This window comes from Rhipicephalus sanguineus, chromosome 2, assembly GCF_013339695.2.
Source record: "Rhipicephalus sanguineus isolate Rsan-2018 chromosome 2, BIME_Rsan_1.4, whole genome shotgun sequence".
Lineage (NCBI taxonomy): Eukaryota > Metazoa > Arthropoda > Arachnida > Ixodida > Ixodidae > Rhipicephalus > Rhipicephalus sanguineus.
In genome coordinates this window covers 212,502,630-212,529,300 of record NC_051177.1, presented here as the reverse complement: position 1 = coordinate 212,529,300, position 26,671 = coordinate 212,502,630, and the positions used below count along the sequence as shown (strand labels likewise).

At 48.6% G+C, this 26,671-nt stretch overlaps 1 protein-coding gene across 1 annotated transcript in view; it reads right to left on the bottom strand.

The window, feature by feature from the left end:
* The window catches only part of LOC119384058 (uncharacterized), a 174,109-nt gene that overhangs the window by 67,101 nt on the left and 80,337 nt on the right, over positions 1-26,671 (bottom strand). The window contains exons 5-6 of the mRNA XM_037652347.2: positions 7,463-7,631; positions 3,002-3,277 (exon numbers count right to left, since the gene is read on the bottom strand). Coding sequence (XP_037508275.1) covers positions 3,002-3,277; positions 7,463-7,631 — 445 coding nt within the window. The remainder of the gene's footprint in view (positions 1-3,001; positions 3,278-7,462; positions 7,632-26,671) is intronic.

Sequence of the window (26,671 nt, the reverse complement as noted above, 5' to 3'; positions counted from 1 at the left end):
CTGCAGAAAAGCACGCTGTCACCCGCAAAACGCAAGCAGCTGAGATATTATGCGTTAATCCTTATTCCTATTTCTTCCCGTTCTAGTTCTTCAAATGTTTATTGTGAATGTGCCGTGAATATCATTGGATAGATCCTAACTCTTCGCCTGACCACATTCTCGGTCTGAATTTTCTTGCATTTTTAGGGGCGAAGCTCCTTAAGGCGGCACCCGTTCGTCCCTCGTAGTCGTAGTAGTAGTGCGTAACCATTCTTACGCTTTGACCTCCAAGGTGGTGCCGGTGGGAGATTTTTCCTGTGCGTTGTTGAACAATAAAAAATTCGCAGCGTGCGCGTTAACTAAAAGCCGAATTCTTCTGTCTCTCATTCCCCATTAGCAGCCATTGGCATGTTCCAGTAGGAAACGTTAGTAGAAGTAGTGTAAGTGTTAGCTAAAAGCCGACTTCTGTCTCTCATTCCCATTAGCAGCCATTCTTTACCTCCAAGGTAGTGCCTGGTGAGATTTCTCCTGTGCGTCATTAAACAATAAAAATTTTGTTCAAAACGCCGTTGATTGATGAAATAAACCAACGAAAGACGCCAGATGTTTTGTAAAGCAAAACGAAAGAACGCCAGATGTTTCTAAAGCAAAATGAAAAGACGCCAGCTGCTTAACGAAAGACGCCAGGTGTTTTATAAAGCAATGGTTTTCTAAACAATGAAAATTCACAGCGTACATGTAAAATTAAAGTGAGCTGCAAGTCGTCATAACTCATCGAACCTTTAGTATAAACGCGCCCGATCTCACGTCGGTGATGATGTACTGGGCAGAATTCACGGAATATTCACGGTTTACTGATGAACCTCCGCAGCTTCGCCCACTCATCATCATTCACTCCGTGGATATGCTGTGATTTTTTGAGGAATACGGTGGCTGTGGGATCGTTTTAGATGTTTGCTGTGATACCTACTGATGTTTAGGTATTCCTTTATGGTATCAATATTCCGGAACTGCTGGCGTGTGTTCGTATGTGTGAATAAATTTATGCTTGTCACCTTGCAAATGTGCTGCTCTTTCATTACCCAGGCGCATGCTTAGTTGGTGCAGCAGTGCTTTCATCCTTTTAGTTGTGTTCAAGACAATATTGATTTTTTTTCTCGGCCTTGCACGGATACACAGAATTCTGGGTCTCAGTAGCACACTAAGGCCACAGTGGAGCTTTCGTTGTAATTATGAAGTATTTTCCGAATATGGCGACAATGGTAGCCGCCATTGGGCCGCAAATAGCCGTCTTTAGCAATGCTGGCTTGCACACAGTAAATACTGTAATACCGAAATACCATGGTCGACACGCAGCCATTTTGCTTCATAACACGTGTATCATCCTTTCTAAACAAGTTACTCTACGCAAGAGCAACTACCGCCGGTGTCCCCATCTAAACTAGGTAGGTGTAGACCACGACGGTGCGGTATTAATTTACTTACCGCACGGTAAACGACCATTGCTATACCACCATAATAACGGGTGCAAACGGTCACACCCGCAGCTTCCCGACATTGTCGGGGCCGACACCACACGAACATCGGCTAACTAACATATGCCCATGACGGCTTGCCATCATCGGCTGAATAACGGCAGGCCCATCGAGAAATTGCGCTCCCCTGGACCCACTCCCTCGTTATTTCCTTGCACAAAATCAGCCATACTTTTGTGGCTTGTACTTAAACATGAACCGACTAGCCCAGCAACGTGTACTTCTAGGCCCATCTCGGACCGACGCTGGTGAGCCCACATCGGCCCAACGCCGGCAAGCCCAGATCGGCCCAATGCCGGCTAGCAGACATCGGGCCAATGTGGGTGAAAGTAGCGCGAGCGTGATTTGCTGACGTGGGGCCAATACTGCTGCCGACATTTGCCGACGTGGGGCCGAGATCGGTCCAATGCCGGCGTGCTGCCTGGGAAGACACAGGCTGACAATCTTTACAAGCGAATGTTTTCTGCAAAAGGGGCCCGCCCACTTTTGGTTGTCCCTAAGGCCTGTTGCGATTTCCCCTTCCCACGACAGAATGTTGGGTCGTCGTGCAAGCTATGCACGATGACCCGACATCCGGCCATATCGGATTTTTCATGATCTATCACCGCACACTGAAACGTTTTCACTGGCCACGCACGCGTCAGGCTACAGCTAAATACGTCGCGAGTTGTGAGCTTTGCCAAGGGTACAAACGTCTAACTAAAAAAGGCAGAGACAGGGGAAGATGGAAGCTTGATAAGATGAAAAATTCTCCAGATCCCACGTACCGTGGGAATCGATGCTATGCGAAGCATACGGCGGGAAGGTGACTGTGGCGTAATATCGCTCATTGTATTCGAAGACTACCGGGATGTGCGTGGCCCCTTGTGACTTATGTATATTTATGGCGTTTTCTTGCGCGAGGGGAAGCTATGTCCTCTTACACAATACATTTTGTCTGACGCATGCCGGGGCACCATTTATATTGTATTGAGCGGTGTGCTGTAGTAATGTGCTCGTCCTGGCTGGGACGCCGATGCCTACGCTCCTTCTCCACTTCACTTCCCATCTCCGCTCCTCTCTTTCCTTCCTCCTCACCACATTGCCAAGCAGAGTTTTCTTAACGCTTCCTTTCCTCCTTCTTGCCGAGTCCTTCCCTCCGCACTCCTCGTTTCCTAGGCGTTACTCTCTCCCACCCTAGGCTCCAACCTCCTTTCCACCACTCTCCATCACTGTTATCCGCACTTTCCCTCTGATGTCTTCGCTTTCTCTCACACCTGCTGGGTGGTGGGGCTTGCCAGATTCCTGTGGCACATACACGGCTGAGTTTCTGCGTACAGCGGACTTACTCCAAGCCTAAATCAGCTCCACTGTTAAAAGTGGAATTTCCTGTTTCAGCTCTATGACGTGTCCTTCCTTCCGTCATCACATTTTTAAACACTTTTCGCTCTGAGTTTGTGCAATCAGTACTTCATGAAAAACGGCGTTGTAAACATTCATACAAATACCTTGATTTCAACCATGGCGCCTGGAAATCCCATGTCCGTTCCTATGGCCTCTTGCAGAGAAGTTGAGCAGACGATACCGCCGCTCTCCGTCATAGTGTACATGACAACCAAGCACTCGAGATTCTCGAATGCCTTGAAGGCTGCATCATACGTCGCTTGTGAAAGTACACCGCCGGCAACGCCGATGCGACGGATGCTCCTTATCCGCTCTCCGTAACGCAGCACCTCTTCTGCCAAGGTTTGAAGTCGCGTCGGAAATGAGAACATGGACGTGATCTGCGTGGAAGAGCACAGAGTGACGCGAAGGCGAGACGCGGGCCCTCCGTAAAAAGTTCCGAGTGATGGGCCATATAAGAAAACAAGCGGAGCTATGTCGGCTCATTGCAGTTATTTATATATCGCGTGAATTGGTAATTTATATTAGAATGTAGCCTCAACATGCCATCTCCCTCTTCAAGCCAACGTTTATTTTTGAAAGTAGCCTAATTCATTTTTACTATATTTAAGTAACTCAATTTAAGATATAGGAAAAAATATCAAAGGAAAGGTCGCATTCCTACTCAGGTATCTCAGATAACGCGCAGTCACAGCTTTGAATGAGTAGCGCTTAAGGCTCGCCACATGGTAAGGTGGTCGTCCAGCTTTGTACTTTTTTGGATGCTCGTCGAAATAGTTGATAGGTTCCTTTGACTCTCACCGTCGTGCAGGGCAAAATGTACTGGCCACAGAAAATACAAATATATTGGAGAAAATACCAAAGACAGAATTTAGTTTTACAACCACATGTTGACACATAAACATGTGGTTTGAAGAAGACAAGCCTTGAAGAAGACAAGTCCACTTGTCGAAACGTCGGCTCTAGCACATACCCCCTGTTTACGAATTTTTTCATCAAACATATGGTTTGAACTTTGAATGATAGTTTGACACAAAAGCACACCAGTGAAAGGTTTAACGCTGTCCATGCCTTTCACTTCATTCCTTCTGCATCTTTGCAGAACATTCTTGCATATTAAAATCATTCTCATGCTTAGTAACTGTGCCACTTAGAGCACCTTCGCCCGTCTATCTGCACCAGTAGCGTACTGGCGCACAAGCTGTGGTCGACCAAATGTTTGTTATTCACTTTTTTTCAGCCGAAGAGCGCATAATATAAACAATAAATACTTCAGTTATGACCATATTTCCGCTTATGAAGCACATGTACATTTTATTTCGGTCGTATGAGGAATCCGTCATGAATGTTTTTTGCGCAGCATACTCACGGACTAGACAGAAATAGCAAACTCGTAACTGTTTTATTTGAAACAACGAAATGCACTTTCACCTTGAAGGCACACATACGCCCCCCGCCCGTGGACCCTGAAATCTACGAGACAAAACAAATAGACGTAATCATCAACTTTACGTCATGGAAGCAAAAACGAAAAAAGAACAGACACTTGAGGCTGACCTCACACATCTGTAGCATGATTCCTACACGTGCTTTTCAAGAAGTCGAATTTTTTATCGGACATCGTGATCGCAGCTTGGCTTACACACTTATCTCCCATACTCCTAATGTGGAATGCTTCAGTTATTTCGCAGTTTACATTTTGTCTGTCTGTTGAGAGAATCTTTCTGTTCGTAAAAAATGGTGTGAACCCGTATTAATTGCATTCATCCACCAGATGAGTTCGTGCTACACTACGTAGTGCGGAATCGTGCTCCCTCCAACCTGGTGTTTATACACCTTCCAGACTGCTCAACATAGGATTTGCCGCAACTGAAAAGAATTTGGTAAACCACTCCTGTTTCGCAAGACCGGTAACCTTGGCTGTGCTTTGTCTGGCAGCTGTTTCTACTCTGCGTTGTACTGGACTCCGCCATCTTTCAAAGTCGTGGGCACAAATTTGAAAGCTTGTTGGGTGCTGTAAACACCGATGTTGCGCCATATCTCGCTGCTACGTTATTCAAGCCGTGGGAGAACTTGTGAACATATGGGAGAACTGCAAGCTTCTCAGAGCCACTTTCCAGTCTTTTAGGACTTCTTTCTGTACCATTTATCGCTGGAATGAGTTTGCTACAAACAGTGTTCAAAAGATGGGTGGGGTACCCAGCTGCCCTAAGCCTATTTATCTGGTACTGAAAGATGGAACAGACCTCGTGCGCACATGATCGGAGCAACGAAGACCTTAAGCAAGAAAATGCTATTGCATTTTTTACTACTTTCGAGTGGCCAGATGCGAAATCTAGCAAAGGTTTTTTGGCTCGTTGACTGTAGCGCGAGCACACGTGTTCTGCCTTAAAGAGCAAATTGATATCGAAAAGCTGTAGCGACTTGTGTTGTAGAAATTCTATTGTTAACGTAAGGCTACAGGAATTCTCTCTAAAAACGTTTGGTACTATAACGAAGTTCTGGTTGTAATTATCCTAGTGTACTAACACTAGATAGTTGTCGATATAACGAAAGATCACCGATACTTAAGCGCGCACAGACAAGGACAAAGGGAGGTGACGACAACACGGTGATGGAAAACCAACTAGCCCAAAAATCAGTGCTCCTCGATATAACGAAAGATGTGTTCCGCGGTCCCGGCTAAACGTTCTGACACCTTTCTATCAACGCGACTGAGGAAAATGTCACTCAGAATGGGCGCTACAGCCGACCTAATACACACACCAGCTCTCTGCACTTTTTTTCCAGGTGTTGCAAAGCGTTGTGTTCCCGTATAGTCCATTGTTGTGCGTCTCATGTTTGTGTGTTTCGCTATCATGAAGTGTAAAACAGAAAACAGCCTCGTCATTTTTTTAACGTTGCTGTCATCGACACAACGTGCTCTTTCTCTCGGCTTATTCCAAAGAATCCCATCACAGTGTATAAACACCAGGTTGAGGGAGCATAATTCCGCATTACGTTGTGTAGCACGAACTCATGTGGTGGATCATTGCAGTTCGTACGAGTTCACACCATTTTTTACGGACACAAAGATTCTGTCAACAGACAGCCAAAAATAAACCGCGAGATAGTTGAGGCATTCCATATTAGAAGTATGGGAAAGAAGTGTGTAAGCGAAGCTTCGATCACGATGTCCGATAAGGAATTCGACTTCTTGAAAAGCACTTGTAGGTATCATGCTATGTGTTAGGTCAGCCTCAAGTGTTTGTGTTTTGTGTTGTTGTTTGCATGACGTAGAGCTGATGATTACGTCTATTTGTTTTGTCTCATAGATTTTAGGGCCCACCGGCGGGGGCGTATGTGTGCCTTCAAGATAAAGGTGCATTTCGTTGTTTCAAGTAAAACAGTTGTGAGTTTGCGCCCGTGTTGCCTACTTCTATCTACAGTGAAACCTCGGTGATACGATCACCGCTCATACGAATTTCGGGGTGATACGAATTTTTCTTTGGTCCCGGCCAAGGCCCATTGGCCTGCAATGTAATGGAGTATGGTTGTTGCGAACTAATTTTTACCCGCGACGTTTGATACGAATGTACCCTACCGCCCAGGTACGAAGAGGTGCTGTGTCCGCGTTGTCGCGGAAGACGCACCAAGCACGTGCGAGCGCGGGAACGCAAGTGCGGGCACCGCCAAATCGTCAGAATCACGTTGTAAGAAAAAAACTTCTCTTGCGGTCAGAATAAACCTTCAGAGACGTGTCCATGGACGTGTCACGGCCTCCGAGATTGTGTGCGCCAATCTTTGAGGCTCTAATATGCCTCCGTGTGCGTTCGCGTTTACATTACAGAGGACAGTGGCACCCTGATTTTTTTTTTCTAACGTATCGACGTGGGCTCCTGTCGTTGTACTGTGTGAACACGTGCCTGCCTCGTGCACCAGAAATCCTATGGAAGGAGGACCAGGACCGAAAGAAGGCGAGTACGGTCTTGGCGAAGGAGTCAGGCCTCACAACGTCAACATGCGCGACTATTGAGGTCGCACTTGTGCAGCGGCCGTAAATCTCCCCAAAACATCCCCAACACCTCCGCGATCGCAAAAGCATAACATAGGACCAAGGTTCTGAAATTTTGTGGCCTTGATCTGTCCCGCAAAACCACTTCTTCCGTCACTCTCGCCGCAGTACTCCTGCGTCATGCGAAAAAGCATGCTAGAATTCGCACGGGGCTACTGCTGTCGCGGGTCACAATTACCTGGTTCATTATTCAAAGACGCGCTTACGGGTCGTATATTTACGAGTGCTGGTATGATTGCCGACAGCTGAAAACTTAACTGACGATCATTCAGAGCTCTTTCTGACGTTGCTGCGGCCCTAAAAAACAATAAATGAAAATGTACGCCAGCTTTTTCTTTCTTTTTTTGTCGCATGATAATTTTTCATGCTTTCTGGTGATGCGAATTTTGGATGACACGAATATTTTTGGTGGTCCCGTGTGATTCGTATCACTGAGGTTTCACTGTAGTCCGTGTGTGTGTGCTGCGCAAAAAATAGGAGGAATCCTTATTTCACCTAACGAATGACTTACGTTGTGCTCATTCGCAAGTTTAATTATTTCTTGCAAGCTGAGGCCTGGCTGTGCAAGGACACAGACCGATCCATCAAGAACAGCCATCATTCCAAGCAGCAGCCCAGACAGGTGGGCGATAGGAGCAGAAGCGAGCACAGTATCCGTTTCGTCAGATGACATGCACGGTCTGAAAAAGAAGGTTTGTTATATTAGGTCATCGCGCTTATTCGTCCAAACTGAATACATAAGACGGAAAATGTTTCGAGCTTCGCTCTATCAGCAAACATGGTGCGCAGCCACGTGACACATAATGTTCCTGAATGCGTATATTCTGCTACACTAGATCTCGAAGTAACAAGTACTACACGCAACTTGTAACAATGATTTATGCAGAGCAGGCCGACACAGTCTGCAGATCGTGCTACACCCTAGCCGGTAACGTGCTTGTGGGCCCTGATTATTTAGTGATGCTGCCTAGGGGAGCAATGAAAAGTTATCAGAAGGTGTCACTGGAGGCAATGGACTTGTCTTCGTTAGAGCAGCAGGAAGTAGTAGCAGTAGTCTTGGTGGTTTGAGGAAAGACTTTTGTTAAAGAGACAGTTCTAGAAGCATAATGAAGCGCGAGCAGCGATCTCAAAAAGATAGTCTCCCGTTATGGTGTCCGCGTCGCAATGTCAGCGCCGTGTAAACTGCGTGCTGTGTGCGCCATGATGAGCAGAAGGGAGAAGAGGATGTGTTCCACAAGGCATGCAAATGTATCTACTGAGTGCGCGTCGGGGGTTGCGTAACTTATTTCATTGAGTTGTAGAAATGACTATAAAGGCCAAACCTGGCAGTGTTTAAACGACAGGGCCAGACAACACCGTCTCAATGTAAAAAATGGTTTCGGTAGGCAGATGACAATGCATTGCAAGGTGTGCGGATGCTACCCCTAGTTCAGCTAGTGAAGCAAAGTTTATAGGCAGAGCACAAGAGAAAACTGAGAGACGTAATCGAGGCGCATTACATAAGACAAAGGGGCGACGCCTGCGTCAGCACAGCTTCACTATCACTTCACGACGAAGAGCTAAGTTTTCTCAGCAGCACCTTGTGGTTCTTTGGTTGCTAAGGAAATAAACTGTGATGCGCGCGCACTTGAGCATGTGTATTGACTGTGGTATAAAATCTTCGTTCCACTGTGGAATAAAGTTAGTTGGAAGAAGAAATAGAAATAAGCGGAGACAAAAAGACATGGAATTCATCGTGCTGCGTGATTTTCTCTCTTTCTCTAACGTTTGCTTTCACTCAAATTGTTAATGCAGCAACGAGGCAATCTAAATATTCAGCCAATATACTTGATTTAGTATTAACAACCCATCCCGATAGAATTACCCCGCTTTCATACCTCGACGAAATCAGCGACCATAAGGTCATTCATGGCACCTTCCAATGTAGGCTGAACCGCGCAGAAAAAACACGCAAAAAACTTACCCTATACGATAAGGGCGATTACAATAACTTCAATAAAGAACTAACGAAATTTTAGCAGTTTCTAGTTAAAGATTTTAACAAGTGATCTGTCACAGAAAATTGGTTAATGTTTAAATCTAAAATGCATGAGCTAATCGGTATTTACATTCCAACAATTACAATTAGTGAACGTAGCACCTCCCGCTGGTTTAGCCCTGAACTCAAGAGGCTCAAGAACAAAAAGAAACGGCAATATCGCTCCGCAAAAAACACCAACAATCCTGTGGCGTGGCAAAAATACCAGGCCACCACGAAACTATTCTGCTCTGCCGTCGATAAAGCGAAGCGGCTGTTTATTGATACCACCTTGCCCAACTTACTCCGCACTAACCCAAAACAATTCTGGAGAGTGATTAACCCACAGAACGAAAACAAATGCATACCAATAATGAGTCATACCGGACAACCTATCCCGAATAACGCAGTAGCAGAAGCACTAAACCTTACATTTTCTTCCGTTTTTACCAGAGAACCTATTGAAAACCTCTCTGATGTCTCCCCCCACAACTACCCTACCATGCCAGACGTCATTTTTTCACCTCAGGGCATCCAGAAAATCATCGAATCGTTAAAACTTACATCATCCTGCGGCATCGATGGTATCAATGCTAAGGTGTTGAAAAACACCAAAGAAATTAACAGTGTTATTCTTTCTCATATTTTTCAGCAATCACTCTCATCCGGCATCGTTCCTCACGACTGGAAAGTGGGTAAGATCGTTTCGGTTCCAAAGCCAGGTTCATCTAGTTACAGGCCCATATCCCTAACCAGCATCTGTTCAAAAATAATGGAACATATAATTCATTCACAAATTGCTAAGTTCCTTACCTCAGTTAATTTTTTTCATCCTAACCAACATGGATGCCAAAAGGGACTTTCATGCGATACTCAGCTTGCACTATTCATCCATGACCTAAGCGCTAGCGTAGACCTTAACATACCAGTTGACGCCCTTTTTATTGACTTTGAGAAAGCCTTTGACAAAGTTTCCCACAACCGCCTACTACTAAAGCTCTCTCAATTAAGCCTTAACCAACTTGTCTACAAGTGGATTCAGGACTTCCTCACTGACCGTCAGCAATTTGTAGAAGCTAGCGACACGCCATCATCCCTTTCTAACGTAATCTCCCGTGTGCCTCAAGGCACAGTTCTAGGCCCCCTCCTCTTTTTAATTTACATCAGTGACTTACCCGATAATATTTCGTCTAACATCCGCCTCTTTGCTGACGACTGTGTAATCTACCGACCTATTACTAACGTTTCACATACAATTACTCTCCAGCATGACCTACTAAGACTCGACGAGTGGTGTCGCAAATGGCTCATGCTCCCTACCAAATGACTCATGGTCTTAAATACTGATAAAACTGCACTTGTTTCATTTCACAGACGCCAAAACTTACCTGCCGCTAACTATAATATCAATGGCTTCATAGTTTCTTTCCTAAGTTCCATTAAATACCTCGGTGTTAACATCTCACAGAAACTAAACTGGTCTTCTCACGTAAGTAAAATAGTTAACAATTCTAACAGAGCTCTCGGTTACTTTCGTCGTAACTTACATCTTGCCCCTCCATCAGTCAAATTACTAGCCTACAAAACACTCATTCGCCCAAAACTAGACTACGCATCCGCCATTTGGGACCCACCTCAAATTAACCTATGTATTTCCATCGAAGCAGTTCAAAACCACGAAGTTAGATTCATCTGCTCAGATTACTCCTATCATATCAGTGTTATACCCCTGTCACACAGGACAACTTAAGCGCACTTTGAGGGAGTGCACTTTGCCGCTAGTGTCTTTCACGCGCTGTCACACGGGAATGCTTAGTGACACTCGCTGCAAAGCGCACTTGCCGGCGAGTGCATTCGCCAACCTGACTTCGCCGAGACGGAGTGTGTAGACTCGGTAGCAGTAGCTCGAGAACAAGTAAGTTATTATCCGAGTTTGAGTTCATAGCATTTTTTAAACTATCGTTTTCGTTATTAGGATTATTGTGACGAATTAAAGCATGCTATACCACAAAAAACTACTTTGCTATTCTCGTTCTCAGGCAGTTTAGAGCCACGGCCGCCAGGGGCATGCCGAGCACACACCGTGCAATGGCCGCATCCGCCGCGTTTGTACCTAAAGTTTATTTTAAGGGCTGCTTATAGCTACAATACATTACTTCTTAAGGAACATTGCCTGAAATAACAAATGTCTGTTGTGCTACTTAATTACCCATCGCCGTTGCCATCATTTCCAAAGTGCACTTCCCTTTCTCGTGTAGCAGCGCGCCGCCAAAGTGATATTCTGGTGGCGTAAGTGCACTCGCTCAAAATGACACTAAAATTGCCAATGTGACCAGGGTATTACTAACCTTAAAAGAAAAGCAGGTCTACCTAACCTTGAACTACACCGTACGATTTCTAGACTATCATTGTATCACAAAATGTATCATACGTTTCATTATAACTCTCCCATTCAATCAGCCCATCGCACTTCAGCCCGCACAAGTCACCACAAGGCCATCTACCCACCCCCTGCTTGCACCACAGCCCACCATCACTTCTTTTCGCCCAGGCAGCCAGGGCCTGGAACGATTTTCCCCCAAGTGTCATCCATCATTCCAACACGGATAACTTTAGAAATGCCATAGAATCATTGTTTTATTAACCCTACATTGTTTGCCCACACCCTCATGTAAATCCCTCTGTCGGGGGGGCCTTTGAGGTATATTAAATAAATAAATAAATAAACAAATAAATAAATAAATAAATAAATATGCAGATATATAGAGAGAGAAATGTGGAAGAGCATGTCGGATCCCTGCCCCCTCCGGAAAAATGAAAACGCCCCACTTTTGTCGCAGAGTCCACAATGGCGTCGTAGTTTAGGCTGCTGATGGCCTAAATTACGCGAGTGAAGTGAACACTCGCGAGGTAACACAAAGCAGGACACACACACACTAGATCTTAATTCATGGCCCGCTGTCCCTATTCAGCTGTTCATCTCGTCAACGTGACCGGAATTTCTGGATAATAATAATAATAATAATAATAATAATAATAATAATAATAATAATAATAATAATAATAATAATAATAATAATAATAATAATAATAATAATAATAATAATAACAACAACATCTGAGGTTCTGTGTGGCAAAACCACGGTATGATTATGCGGCTCGCCGTAGTGGAAGGCTCCAATATTTCGACTACCTAGTGTTCTTCTACGTCGAGGACCAGAATTTGGTGAGTCTAAGTCCGAGTGAGTGCTACTGAGTAAAATTTTTGCGAGCCTGAGCCCGAGCGAGTGCGGTTGAGGAAAAGTTTGGCGAGTCTAGGTCCGAGTGAGTCCGATTGAGGAAAAGTTTGGTGAGTGAGTCTGAATGAGCCAAGCTGAGCTCACTATTGGTCATTTCGAGTATGAGTGAGTCCAGGTCAGTAAAAGTTTGGTGACGTTACGTCCGAGAAAGGAAGGTTGAGCAACGTTTCTGCATCCGGCTAAAAATAATCTCGGTAAGTGAGAGTCAAAGCGAGTCGTGTGTCTAGCATACTCAATGAGCCCGAGCTAGCGCCATTTATTTTGCCGACCTGGGGACAGCATTAAGTGCGAAAATCAAGTTTTAGCCTTGTGAATACTACCCGATGACTATTTTCATCAATTCGGTAGCGCGGTGGCACGCGCTGCACATTTTAGTCATTGTTTACGGACGCACTGCGCTCTCTGCGTTCACTGAAGGGATGTGAACTGTACTGCACCAGGAAGCTTACTTGCGGCGCTTTCCAAGGACACCCAGTATTACTGCTTAGCAGGAAGCGTTAACTGGTGGCAATGGAAACAGTGCGAGAAAAAAATTGCGCTTTTGCTCTACTCCTCTGTTGTACTGCGTTTATGGCTGAACTGTGGAGCACAACAAAATGAAGTTTGCTGTGCCTTTAAACGAGTGGTGACACAAAAATTCGGACACAATTTGACTGCTGCAACACGCTAATGGGTGCACATTGGTACCTTCTGCACAATATCACAAATACAGCCTGAAAAGTATTTTACTTGAGTTTTGAAGTTCGTGAAAGAGCCGAATCGGAAATAGAAGCAAAAAGCGACGACATCATCGAGCGGGGCCATTTTGTAAACAACCTACATCACGAGTTTTGCAGGGTTACCGGAGGCGTGTACGAGACGGACAACGTTGGTGGCGACACCTGATGTTGCATAGCCTAACCAGACACCTACAAGATCACATTGCAGCGACTTACCCGCTTACTGACTCTGTGCAAAGCATTAGAAGTCAGATACTTAGCAACTCACAGTACTCTCATTGCCTTTTTTTTTGCGACAAGAAGAGCAAGGCGACGGAGAAAAGAGAAAAAATTATTGCATTTTGGACAAAACGCCACAAGGTGTCGCTACCGGCTCCTCGGCTGCAGAGGAGAGTCTGGCGAATGGGCGGGGCAGTGACGTCGCGGCGCGGCGATGACGCTGTTCACGTCACCGCCACGCCTCCGCTCCGGCGGCGTCCGCCATATATAGTCTTTCCGCGCGACGGGCGCACGGCTGAGACTATGTACGCGCTGTTCATTCGGGAAATCTAGCGCTCCTAAACAAATTGCGAAAGCGAAATTGTGCAAGAACATTGTTATACAAATTTCATGAAGAATGTGGAGTGAATTGGACGTGTCCAAATCATCGTGAAACTGAGTTGTGCACGCCGATTCGAGTCCACGACGTTCTACGATACCCGCTGTGCTTTTAGAGCGCAGCTCTTAGGCGTCTGTTCCTGCGTTGTTCAGCATCGCCGTTGGCGTAGTCGGCGTAACCGATAGAGCGAACGAGGACGAAAGACAGCGAACGTGGATTCTGTCGACATCCCGAACCACTGGTCTCTAACATCGCTTTCTTCGAGCACGGGCAGTTTCTGTGGCACTATGTAACGAATGTTCTAATGCGGATAGCCAGAAATTCAAACACAGTTCGCGTTGCCTCAACACAAAGCTGCGCTCAGAATTCGCATGAGGGAGTATCGTGATCATCAGTGACTTTTCGAGCTATGAGGACCTGTGGGTTTGCGCCTATCTTGTTTTTTTTTTAATGCGAAACATTTCTTAGCGAACTTCTGCGACTTTGAGCGTATCTATCTGTCTATCTACCTATCTGGCCGCCTACGAATTTGTGCTGTCCTGGCCGTTTCGTTCATGGGGTGTATACCAAAATTGGTATGGCATAATGTGACTGTATGACAAACATAAATTACTGGTTATAACATGAAAATCATGACATGCATGTCATGTACAGCATGATTTACATGTCGCAGTCTTGGTGCTCTTGCGGCCGTTTCGTTAATTTGATATATACCAAAATTGGTATGGCTTGACAAGAGTGTATGGCGAACACAAATAACAGGAGTTATGAAAATCATGACACGCGTGTCATGTACAGCATGACTTACGTGCCACGCTCATGGTGCGCTGGCGGACGTTTCGCTAGCTTGATATACACCAAAATTGGTACTGCGCGACATGACTGTGTGACGAACGTAAATAACGGGAGTTAATACCAAAATCATGACACACGTGTCATGTATAAGATGACTTACGTGCCACGCTCATGGTGCGCTGGCGGCCGTTGCGCTAGCTTGATATACACCAATATTGGTAGTGCGCGACATCACTGTGTGACGAACATAAATAACGGGAGTTAATGTAAAAATCATGACACGCGTGTCATGTACAGCATGAGTTACGTGCCACGCTCATGGTGCGATGGCGGCCGTTCCGCCAGATTGATATACACCAAAATTGGTATTGCGTGATGTGACTCTGTGACGAGCATACATAACAGGTGTGATTTTTGGAACATGTCCCGTGAAAGTGTTACGTGAGAATCATTGCATACCACGCCGGAAAAGTCTGTGCACGTGTTCTGGCAGCAAAGCAAAAGATAAAGAAGAGGACGGCTTGCGTGCCGGTTCATGATGATGACAATTTTTACATGTGAAGCACCTTATAGCGGTTCAATCCGGTGGTGGTGGTGGTGGTGGTGGTGTGCGGCGTGACCACCCTTACTGCGCATGCGCAAACACTCTCCACTTTCCCTCCCCCTCCCCCTCCCCACTTCCACTCTCCCCCTCTCCGCTTCCCCCTCACCGCTCCCCCTCTGAAACGTGGGCTCTACATGCCGAAACACTCCTTCGCATCGCCCCATGGTCCCCTTTAGCGGGAGATGGTGCGATTTTTTATTCGCCACTAACGGGGATTCTCCAAGCTTAAACAGCTCTGCTTTTAAATGAAACAGAGATACCAATGCACGTAATTGTATTAAAGCCACAAAAGCGCAAAAGCGGGTGTACACAAGCGGCTTGGGGATCTCGAGCCCTGAAATTCCCTCTTAGAGAATTTTAGTGCCGGGACCCCAAAGTGCTTTGCGTACGTAAGCCCCTTACGTTCCTTTGTATAGTCCATGGGTGCGGCTGAAAGTACAAGGGAACGTAAGAGGGTGAATAAGGAAGCGGCTTGGAGTCCCCGACACTAAAACTCTCTAATAAGAGAGGAAAAAAACTCGCAGGGTCCCTTTTGCATTCGCCTAAGACCACTCGAAGGCAAAAGCCGTCTTCCTTTTCTTCAGTTGATGTATTGTTCCTCACGCCCCCCCCCCCCCCCTCGAAAGCTTTGTGTGCTAACATTGTTTTGCACTGCCTCCAAGATCGGAGGCACTGCAATCTTTCTACACGACATCTGGTCATGTGCTGGCGTCATCGCGTGAAGTCACGTTATTCGACGTCATGATGACGTCACAATCTTTGGTCGCATGGTCACGTCATTACGTGATGATTTTTTACATCCCTTGTGTTGACGCCGCCGACGCGGGACGCCGGCGGTCAGTTTTCGCGTTTGCTGAGACATCTAAGGTTTTCGTCAGAGCAGGTGCAGGGCCCCCCGTAGGCGCGTGGTAAATGAAAACAATACCTCGTTCGGCTAGTCTGATAGCGGACATCCTGTTGGTTTACTTTACAAAATCATTTTTCTGCTCAACTTCTTCGCGCTCTATACTTCCTAATCACGAAATTTCATCGAGCACATAAGGGCCCCGTGCTATATAGTGGAAGAGCTTCCTGCACGAGCACAGACATCGTGCACTATACGTGCATGACTAAAAAGCGCAAGGCACATTCGCTTAGCACAGAGGCGCAGATTAATTTACATGCGCGAATTAAACGTGAAACTGTTAGCATGTACACAGGCGGCAACACAGTGGTAAATGACACCATAGGCTGACAGCCACAGAAACGCAGACCACATAACGTACAACACATGCCAGGTAACCGCCGCAGCTGACGCGCGGCGGCACTAACCTGCGATGTAGAAATAAATCTTCCCCTCACAATATCACGGTAACATCCCAAGCTCGTGATGAGAACGCGCGATAAATTACGTAAACGCAACACATCACGCCTGACACTTATAGCGTGATCGCTGCAAAATTTCAGTCTGCCCAAGCGATCGAAACGCGAACCATAAAACTAATTTTTTTCAGCGTGAAAAAATTATTTTTTAAGTTTGTGCGCCTGAAAGGGCCCCATTGCACAACAAATAATAATTCTGTGTTAATGGTACGCGGTTTATAATACCAGCAATATTCAAGCTAAATACTCAAGTACGCATCTCGCATAGCACGGAGCAGTCGGTCGGGGTCCATTTGCTGCGTCTGATGTTTCTGATCCAAAGGTGTCGTCGCTTCTTTTCCTTCGGGAGCCTAAAAAGGCGGAAACCCTGCGCGCTGCTGTTTGAACAGCCAACCGCGCAACAGCAGCCCATCACACGCAACAAATTCACGCTTGAATGCGAGGAGCAGTCGCCATGAATACGCGCGGCTTCGCACAAGAGCTTCGTAACCTACGCGCGCTCCTCAGCGATCGTGTAATACGTGTTAATACGTGTAAGTGCGGCGCGCCGGCGTCTCTCCATCGCGGCAGCGCCGGACTCCGCGCCTATAGACGTCAGACTCTGCCCAGGCGGCGCTGCGAAAAACACCGCCACCAGCGCCCTCATCGTAGCCCTGGCCTTAACTGGGTAGTGCAAAGAGAGCCGCCCGCAAGCGCATGTGCATAGGCCGCAATATAACCCTCCTCTTTCGTTGGTGTCGAGGCGCGGTTTCCTGAAAATCAAGGACCTGGAAAGCTTCTTCCGCCAATCCACGCTTCAGAAACAAAGGAAGCTGATCAAAGCGAACTGCGAGTACAACAAAATAAGTTTTAGTTGTTCCCGCTCGCTGCAACTCGCAAGTACAAGCGAGCGCCACACGACACCGAGTTCGAGGCAAGCCCTCCGACATCCATTCTCTAGAGCCTAAATGCGTTAAAATCGGGTATATACGTATGCCACAGCGATAAAGTACCTACATACACGATCAATTACTTAGCTATGCATCTTACGATCAGTGGTACAAAACTCGGTTCATCAGAGGCGAATGGCCCCGGCGATTTTCGCCTTTTCAGTTGCATTCTCCCTTAAGTCATCTCTCGCTTCCTGTACATGGGAGTGTTTTATTACGCATCCTCAAATGGTCTCGTGATGGTCGTCTTCCGTTTGTATGTACTGCAAATGGGGATACGTGCGTGTCCACTTTCGCGGGGTACAACCAAAGGCAAAACCGTGGCCTCCGAGATAGCTACGACAACCGCGGAGGACACGGGCGAAACAAACCTGAAGGGGGTCACGACCAACATTCTGCGATTTACTTGTATGACGCACGTGGTGTTAGCTAGTTAGAACCAGAACTCTGAGCCTTCAAAACGTACATATGTCTGCGATGCTGTGTTGTGACGACCAACTCGTCGCGGTGTGCGTATCACGCGTCTCCAGTCTGCCTCTAGCTGCTCACTTCGTGTTACACAAGCACCGCGGTCAGAGCCTCTGCTGAGCTTCATAGTCAAGGTTACCACGGTTTTGCATCAGGGCTACGCAAAACAACAGCAGAGCCACACATTCGTGCCACCGGCTGTGGAGAACGCGGGTACTTCGCTTACCGAACACGCTCGCAACGGCCCGTATCCAGCGCTCTCGCCTTTCTTCTTCGTACGACAACTATGGAAATCGGTAAAACTGAACGTTGTTATTCAGTCTTTTACGTCCGTGGCAATTCACAACGCAACAGTGCGTCTTTTGCGGAGTTTCTTCGTAGCGTGCGGAGGGCTCTCGTCTGCTGCTGTTTTCGCCGTCGTTCAGGCGAATTATCCAGCAAGCACTTCACGACGGTTCGGTGGCGCGTCCGACTAGCGGAGAGCAATTCACAGCTCTCGTTCTGAGTGCTAAATGCGCAAACACACGCGATATTAAGCTCAATCGTTGTTTCGCACTCGCTAGTTGCACCTGGTCCCATAGCAAACTATGCGAGAGAGTCGGTCTATGCACTACTCAATACTTCTCCGACAGGTGGCGCCACACATCTTGGAAACTCCAGAGTCTGACGTCTATCCGCGCCGTCCGCGTCGCGCTGTCGCCACTGCCGCCCGCCGCCGCCGGCGTGGAGAGAGAGTTTACGTCACGAGAAGAGGGCGGCGCTGGGGCGGAGCTCGGAGAGCGGCGAGATGAAACAATCGCCAAACTCTCCCGAAGGGTATATATGGCTCTGCTCGGCTGCTGCTACCGCTGCTACTGCTGCAGCCCACAACAGCTCCGGCAACCAGGTATCCGCCAACGTGAGGAAGTCTACAGACAAACTAAAACTCTCTACTGCCGGAATTTTATTGCGTAGTGGGCAGATAACCGCTTCGGCGTTCTGACGTGCGTACATGGGACTTATATGCCTTGAGAACGCAGCGTTGCCCAATCCAAATACGAGTCACTAAAGCGTACGTCACGTCACTTGCGTGTTACACATCAACACCGTTACAGAGCGCTAATGTTGTGAATTCACTGCTTCCTTCGTCACTTTTCAACCTGCTTCTTTACAAATGATCAAAGCGAAAATGTTTCAGCACGTCTATTGCTGCGGCTGCTCCAAGCCTCCCGGAAAACGTCGCCTCAGTTGGATGACGATGACAAGAACAAAATCGCAGCCACCCGCGAGATTCGCGGAATGAATCGAGCTTTCTGACTAATTTTTACACTTCTGCAAGCTTTTTCGTCCATCGCCGCACTAGATGAGCAACGTTGTTTGACGGTCGAGGAAACAAGCACTCGCAAAGCTCAACACCATGCTCAACATAGCAGACGAAGCAGCAGCGCTGACAACATGGCGGAAGCTGGCCAGTGACGTCACTGGCTCTGGCGGTCACCTGATAGTATTTGTGAACGAGTAGGCCTACTCCGTCACGGGGCCACCGAGTCGACCGAGTGTGCTTTGAAAGCGAAACTGCCTGCTCGTGACATACGAGCATATAATTAAGCATTCGTCTCTCGCTGGGGCAAATGAGTTTTGTCGCTATTATAGTGTCAGTGCCACTGATTAAGAGCAAAAAACAGAGATTCAAACATTTTCTGTCACCACTCCTTGAAATGAAATACTCTACAATATTTCCGTGGAAATATATTGCATGTAATTAGAAATTAATGTAGAGGTAATTAGAAATTTATCTAGGTTGAAATAAAATGACCAATACAATAAAAGCTTATGAATGAATATCCTTTTTGTTGTTTATTCAATGTAGAGAGAGAATAAACTTTATTGTATGACCAGGAGCGCGTTCTCTTAACCCAGATGTGGATGACTTCCTTATTTTATTTATTTATTCGTTTATTTTCAATACTGCTAACCCTAATGATAGGGGTTCTAGCAGAGCTGTACAAAATATATAACAAGGTCACATAACAAACATAATAAATTTAGACAATACATTTTTCAACTGACAATAGCAATGTTAAATATTAATATTTCCCATTTTACATTTTGAGGCAAAACGCAGACAAGCCTTTGGTTATACTGTCACGTGGTCGTGACGTCGACGAAGGCAGCAGTCGGCGTCTGCAGGATGAAAGTGTTTATTTGGCCGAACTTGTGGCCGGAAAATGAGAACTAGAACTACAGCAATACACGCTGTACAATGATAGCGGCGAACAGGGCGTCGTCCGTCGATCAACTGACAAGCGGTCAAGTGCGTCGGTTTTTATACAGGTGCTATGGAACTTTCCAGCGATATCGCTGGTGGCGGCGTTATCGCTCGATAAAGCTGGAACATTCGCGTGCGGCGCGAAATCTTAACAAAACCGTCTACTACAATCGAGAAGTCTCTCGAACACTGCTTCGCGGGCAGCGTCGAGCGTTGATAACCGCCCTTGCTGGTCAAACCCAAAAACATCAAAATAGGACAAGAAGTGGGCGTGGCATTGCCCCCCTCTGAAAAAGCATCGTCCCGATGCTTGTGAAAGAACAAAGAAGAGAGAAAAAAAAACACAAGTGCATACATAAATAAATTACAATAACAAAGGTAAAAGTAGAGTCCCCAGATTCGCTAACGTGCAAAAAACGGCTTAAGACGCACGACATGGACGACTTCAGGTCGTGCGCGGCGTCGCTGGGAGTTCGTAATGCCGTCCGGGATGACCTCGTAGTCAAGAGCGCCGAGACGTCGAAGAACCTTGTAGGGTCCGAAGTATCGTCGAAGAAGCTTCTCGCTCAGTCCGCGTCGTCGTATTGGCGTCCAGACCCAGACACGGTCGCCGGGCTGGTACTCGACGAAGCGTCGTCGAAGATTGTAGCGACGGCTGTCGGTGTGCTGCTGGGTCTTGATGCGCAGGCGGGCCAGCTGTCGAGCTTCTTCGGCACGTTGTAAGTAAGCGGCGGCGTCGAGGTTTTCTTCGTCGGTGACATTCGGTAGCATGGCGTCCAGTGTCGTCGCCGGGCTCCTTCCGTAAACCAACTTGTACGGCGTCATCTGCGTCGTTTCTTGGACGGCCGTGTTGTAAGCGAAGGTCACGTACGGAAGGACGGCGTCCCACGTCTTGTGCTCAACGTCGACGTACATGGCGAGCATGTCGGCGATGGTCTTATTTAGACGCTCGGTGAGGCCATTGGTCTGCGGGTGGTAGGCGGTGGTGCGGCGGTGGCTCGTCTCGCTGTATTTTAAGATCGCCTGAGTTAGGTCCGCTGTAAAGGCGGTACCTCTGTCTGTGATGAGGACCTCTGGGGCGCCATGACGCAAGACGATGTTCTCCACGAAGAACTTGGCTACCTCGGCGGCACTGCCTTTGGGCAAGGCCTTTGTCTCGGCGTAGCGGGTGAGGTAGTCAGTTGCTACGACGATCCACTTGTTGCCGGAAGTCGACGTCGGGAACGGCCCCAGTAGGTCCATCCCGATTTGCTGGAACGGCCGGTGAGGTGGTTCGATTGGCTGCAGAAGTCCCGCTGGCCTAGTCGGCGGTGTCTTCCGTCGCTGGCAATCTCGGCAAGTCTTAACGTAGTGGGCGACGTCGGCAGGAAGGCGTGGCCAGTAGTACTTTTCCTGTATCCTCGCGAGCGTGCGGGAAAAGCCGAGGTGGCCAGCCGTCGGGTCGTCGTGCAGGGCCTGCAGAACCTCTGGTCGCAGTGCCGAAGGTACAACAATGAGGTAGTCGGCCCGGGCCGGAGAGAAGTTCTTCTTTACGAGGACGTCGTTTTTCAAGAGAAATGACGCCAATCCCCTCCTGAATACTTTTGGAACAACGGCGGTCCTGCCCTTGAGGTATTCCACAAGGCCCCTGAGTTCCGGGTCGGCTTGCTGTCGTTCAGCGAAGTCGTCGGCACTTATGGCTCCCAAGAAGCAGTCATCATCGTGGTCGTCCTGCGGTGGTGCGTCAACGGGGGCACGAGACAAGCAGTCAGCGTCGGAGTGTTTTCTTCCGGACTTGTAAACGACGGTAATGTCGAATTCTTGGAGTCTTAGGCTCCACCGTGCGAGGCGACCTGAAGGGTCCTTCAAGTTGGCTAGCCAACACAAGGCGTGGTGGTCGCTCACAACTTTAAAGGGCCGGCCGTAGATGTAGGGGCGAAACTTCGATGTAGCCCAGATGATGGCCAGACACTCCTTTTCTGTTGTGGAATAGTTGATTTCTGCCTTTGATAGCGACCGGCTAGCATAACTGATGACCCTTTCCAATCCGTCGGTCTTCTGCACAAGGACGGCGCCGAGTCCTACGCTGCTTGCGTCGGTGTGGATTTCCGTATCGGCGTTCTCGTCGAAATGCGCAAGTATCGGAGGCGTCTGCAGGCGTCGTTTCAATTCTTGAAATGCCTGAACTTGCGACGTTTCCCACCTGAATTCGACGTCGGCCTTCGTGAGTTGCGTCAGTGGCTCGGCGATCCGTGAAAATTCCTTGACGAAACGTCTGTAATAGGCGCACAAGCCGAGAAAACGGCGTACGGCCTTCTTGTCGGTGGGCGTCGGGAAGTCAGCGATGGCAGCTGTTTTCCGCGGGTCCGGGCGAACACCATCCTTGCTGATCACATGACCCAAGAACAAGAGCTCCTCGTACGCGAAGCGGCACTTTTCAGGCTTCAAAGTGAGTCCGGAGGTCTTGATTGCTTGAAGTACAGCTTCAAGGCGCCGAAGGTGTTCGTCGAAGTTTGAGGAAAACACTACGACGTCGTCCAAGTACACGAGGCACGTCTGCCACTTCAAGCCGGCCAGTACTGTATCCATAACCCGTTGAAAAGTCGCAGGTGCCGAGCAAAGACCAAAAGGCATGACCTTGAACTCAAACAGGCCGTCTGGCGTTATAAAGGCAGTCTTTTCTCGGTCTCTCTCGTCGACTTCTATTTGCCAGTAACCGGTCTTGAGGTCCATCGACGAAAAGTACTTTGCGTTGTGTAATCGATCCAGGGTGTCCTCTATCCGGGGAAGGGGATACACGTCCTTCTTCGTGACTTTGTTCAGGCGACGATAATCGACGCAAAAACGAAGAGTCCCATCCTTCTTCTTCACTAGCACCACGGGGGATGCCCACGGACTCTTCGACGGCTGGATGATGTCGTCGCATAGCATTTCGTCGACCTGTTTCTTCACGGCCTCCCGTTCCCGCGTCGAAACTCGGTAGGGACTCTGACGGAGTGGTCGAGCATTTTCTTCTGTTATAATGCGGTGCTTAGCAAGGGGTGTTTGTCGGACCCGCGATGACGACGAGAAACAGTCCTTGTATTGCAGGAGCAGGGTTTTGAGCTTATCTTGCTTGACCTTCGGAAGGCTAGGGTTGACGTCAAAATCCCGTTCGGGACCTCTATTCGTCGAAGCAGGTTCGACAGCATCGAAGAGGGCGAAAGCATCGCTGGCGGCTACACATTCGTCGATGTAGGCAACCGTCGTACCCATGTTGAGGTGCCTATATTCGTGGCTGAAGTTTGTCAGCAGTACCTTTGCTTTACCGTCATGCAGCTCGGCGATACCTCTTGCGACGCAAATTTGACGATTCAGGAGTAGATGCTGATCGCTGTCGATTACGCATTCAAGGTTCACAGGTTTTTCGGTGCCGACGGAAATAATGACGCTGGAGCGTGGCGGAACGGTCACCTGCTCTTCTATCACATTCAGTGCATGGTTCCCTGGCGTCGCGTGGGGCGGGAGCGCTTTTTCCGAGGTTAGTGTTATCGACTCAAACCTCAGGTCGATAACGGCGCCGTGGTCACTTAGGAAGTCCATTCCGAGTATCACATCCCTGGAGCAGTTTTGTAGGATTACAAAGCTCGCAGGATAAGTGCGGTTATTGATGGTGACTCTCGCCGTGCAGACACCAATCGGCGTTATCAGGTGGCCTCCAGCTGTCCGGATTTCTGGTCCACTCCAAGCGGTCTTTACTTTCTTCAGCTTGGTGGCGAATGGCCCACTGACGACGGAATAGTCGGCTCCGGTGTCGACGAGAGCTGTGACGCTGTGGCCGTCGATAAGAACATCGAGGTCGCTTGTTCGTCGTCTTGCGTTGCGGTTAGGTCGTGGCGTCGGATCACGGCTTCGTCGATTTGTCCCGCTGTTTCGACGTTGCGTCGTCAGGTTTTCTTCGGGCCGCGAAGTTTCGTCGTGAGGGCTCCGTCCGGTTTGCGTCGTGTTCTGAAGGTCTCGTCGCGTTGTCGTCGTCGGCGGCCGCGGAGGATCTTCGGCAGTTCGTCGTACAGCAACCACACCTCCATCGGTTGCTGCCCTTAGTTTCCCGGATACGGGCTAGGCGACCGGCCCCGGTTTGGGCCAGTGTACTGCCGGCGGTGCGGTGACATGTAGCGGCCGGGCGACGGCGAGCGGGAAGGTCGTCGTTCTTCCCACTGTGTTCCGGTGAGGAAATCGTCGATGTCGCGAGGCCGTTCGCCTGGCTGCGGGCGCGGCGCGTTGACGGCGAATCCCCGTAGCCCCATCTGTCGATACTGGCATCGGCGGTATGTGTGGCCGGCTTCCCCGCAGTGATAGCAGAGCGGTCGGTTGTCAGGGGCACGCCAAACGTCGGTCTTTCGGGGGACGCAGCGTTGTCCTGTCGGCGGGCGGTATGGCGTCGGTGGTGGCGGCGGCGGTGCCTGGCGGCGGAACTGCTGCGGCGGCGCGGCGTCTTGACGTGGGCGAGGAGGGGGGGCGTTGCGTCGGGCTGCAGCAGCATAGCTCATGGCTTCCGGCTGAGCCTGCGGTGCTTCGGGAATTCCAAGCGATTGCCGGACTTCCTCGCGGACAACGTCGGCGATTGAATCCACTTGGTGCTGCGGCGAAGGTAACAGTTTGCGCAGCTCCTCCCGCACAATCGCTCTGATGGTGTCACGCAGGTCATCAGGCTGCAGCGCCTGAACCTCCCCGTAGGTCGTCGTAGGAATGCGGCGGTTGTACTGCCTAGTGCGGATTTCTAGTGCCTTTTCGATTGTGGTGGCCTCCGAAAGGAATTCCGAGACCGTCTTCGGCGGGTTGCGCACAAGTCCGGCGAAGAGTTCTTCCTTCACTCCCCGCATCAGGAAGCGAACTTTCTTTTCTTCGGACATGGCTGGATCGGCATGGCGGAATAGGCGAGTCATTTCTTCGGTGTACAGTCCGACGTTCTCATTGGGGAGCTGTACACGGGTCTCGAGAAGGGTTTCAGCCCTTTCTTTCCGGATGACGCTCGTGAAGGTGTTGAGAAATCCGGTGCGGAAGAGGTCCCATGATGTTAGCGTGGACTCTCGATTCTCGAACCAGGTCCTTGCGCCATCTTCAAGGGCGAAGTAGACATGGCGTAGCTTCTCGTCGCAGTCCCAGTTGTTGAACGTGGAGACCCGGTCGTATGCCTCCAGCCAGCTTTCTGGATCCTCGCATGGTGATCCGCGGAATGTCGGCGGCTCCCTCGGTTGATGCATGACGACCGTTGTAGGTGGCAGGGGGTCTGTCATCGTCTCGGCGGTAGATGTGACGGTTTTCGGCTGCCTGGCGTTTTCGGGAAGGAGCCCGTACTCTGGTTGTAGTCCCTTCTGCCGGCGGCTGGTTCGAGGATCCGGGTTGACCTTAGAGTCGTCTTCTTCGCGGCTTGGGCTTGGGTCAGCGCTCCGCGGTGGCGTCCGGATCATGAAGCAGCACCTCCACCAGATGTCACGTGGTCGTGACGTCGACGAAGGCAGCAGTCGGCGTCTGCAGGATGAAAGTGTTTATTTGGCCGAACTTGTGGCCGGAAAATGAGAACTAGAACTACAGCAATACACGCAGTACAATGATAGCGGCGAACAGGGCGTCGTCCGTCGATCAACTGACAAGCGGTCAAGTGCGTCGGTTTTTATACAGGTGCTATGGAACTTTCCAGCGATATCGCTGGTGGCGGCGTTATCGCTCGATAAAGCTGGAACATTCGCGTGCGGCGCGAAATCTTAACAAAACCATCTACTACAATCGAGAAGTCTCTCGAACACTGCTTCGCGGGCAGCGTCGAGCGTTGATAACCGCCCTTGCTGGTCAAACCCAAAAACATCAAAATAGGACAAGAAGTGGGCGTGGCAATACTAAGTACCAGATTATGCTTCAAGGAGAACCTGAAAGTCATAACTGTCAACTACCGTTACTATGAGTACATCGAGTTCATTCTAATCGGTTACAGTTCGGGGGAAAAAGAATATTTATAAACATTGTTTTCGGATTGAAATGGCGCTAACGAAAATTAATGTCGTTGCCTAGTAGAATAACCTGTGGAAAATGAAATACAGTCGTGTTTCGGCTATGTAACTTGCCCTTAACAATTTTAAACATGAACTTAAGCGAGCGATTTTATTTCTTACCGTTATACGTTTCAAGCCTGGTTGGCGAAGTAACTGAGTAATGGATGAGGGATGGTAGGGAGCATCGTGAGGGCCTTAGGGAGCATATATTATCAATTAGGAATGGTGTGGGTTCACACCTGCCGTTCCATTGTGCTTCATGCGGCTGCGCCCCACTGTTCGGAGAAACTCGTGTGACAGGACGAAGCAGGGAAACGTTAGCACGTGAAGTACTTGAGGAATATCACATACAGAGGAAGGGGAATGAATGCGTCAGTGTCCCGTCGATCACTTTGTACCTGAAGGGATGCCTATGTTTAAATAGCGCTGTGCGATAGCTTTTTTCTGTGTGCGAAATTTTCTTGTTTGTGCTATGTGATAGTCGCTTGTGCTGCGCCCCCTCTTTGTGCGCATATCTGGAAGCGTATATATTTGGGTGATGTGAGGAAATTAAGCTAGTTGAAAGTCTGGCGGCCTATTCTGCCCTCTCTTTTTTTTCCTTGGTTGTCTCAGTTATTTTAAAAGGACTGAGTGTTGAGCGAGTTGGTACTCCATTACTACGAAAAACTGCGCA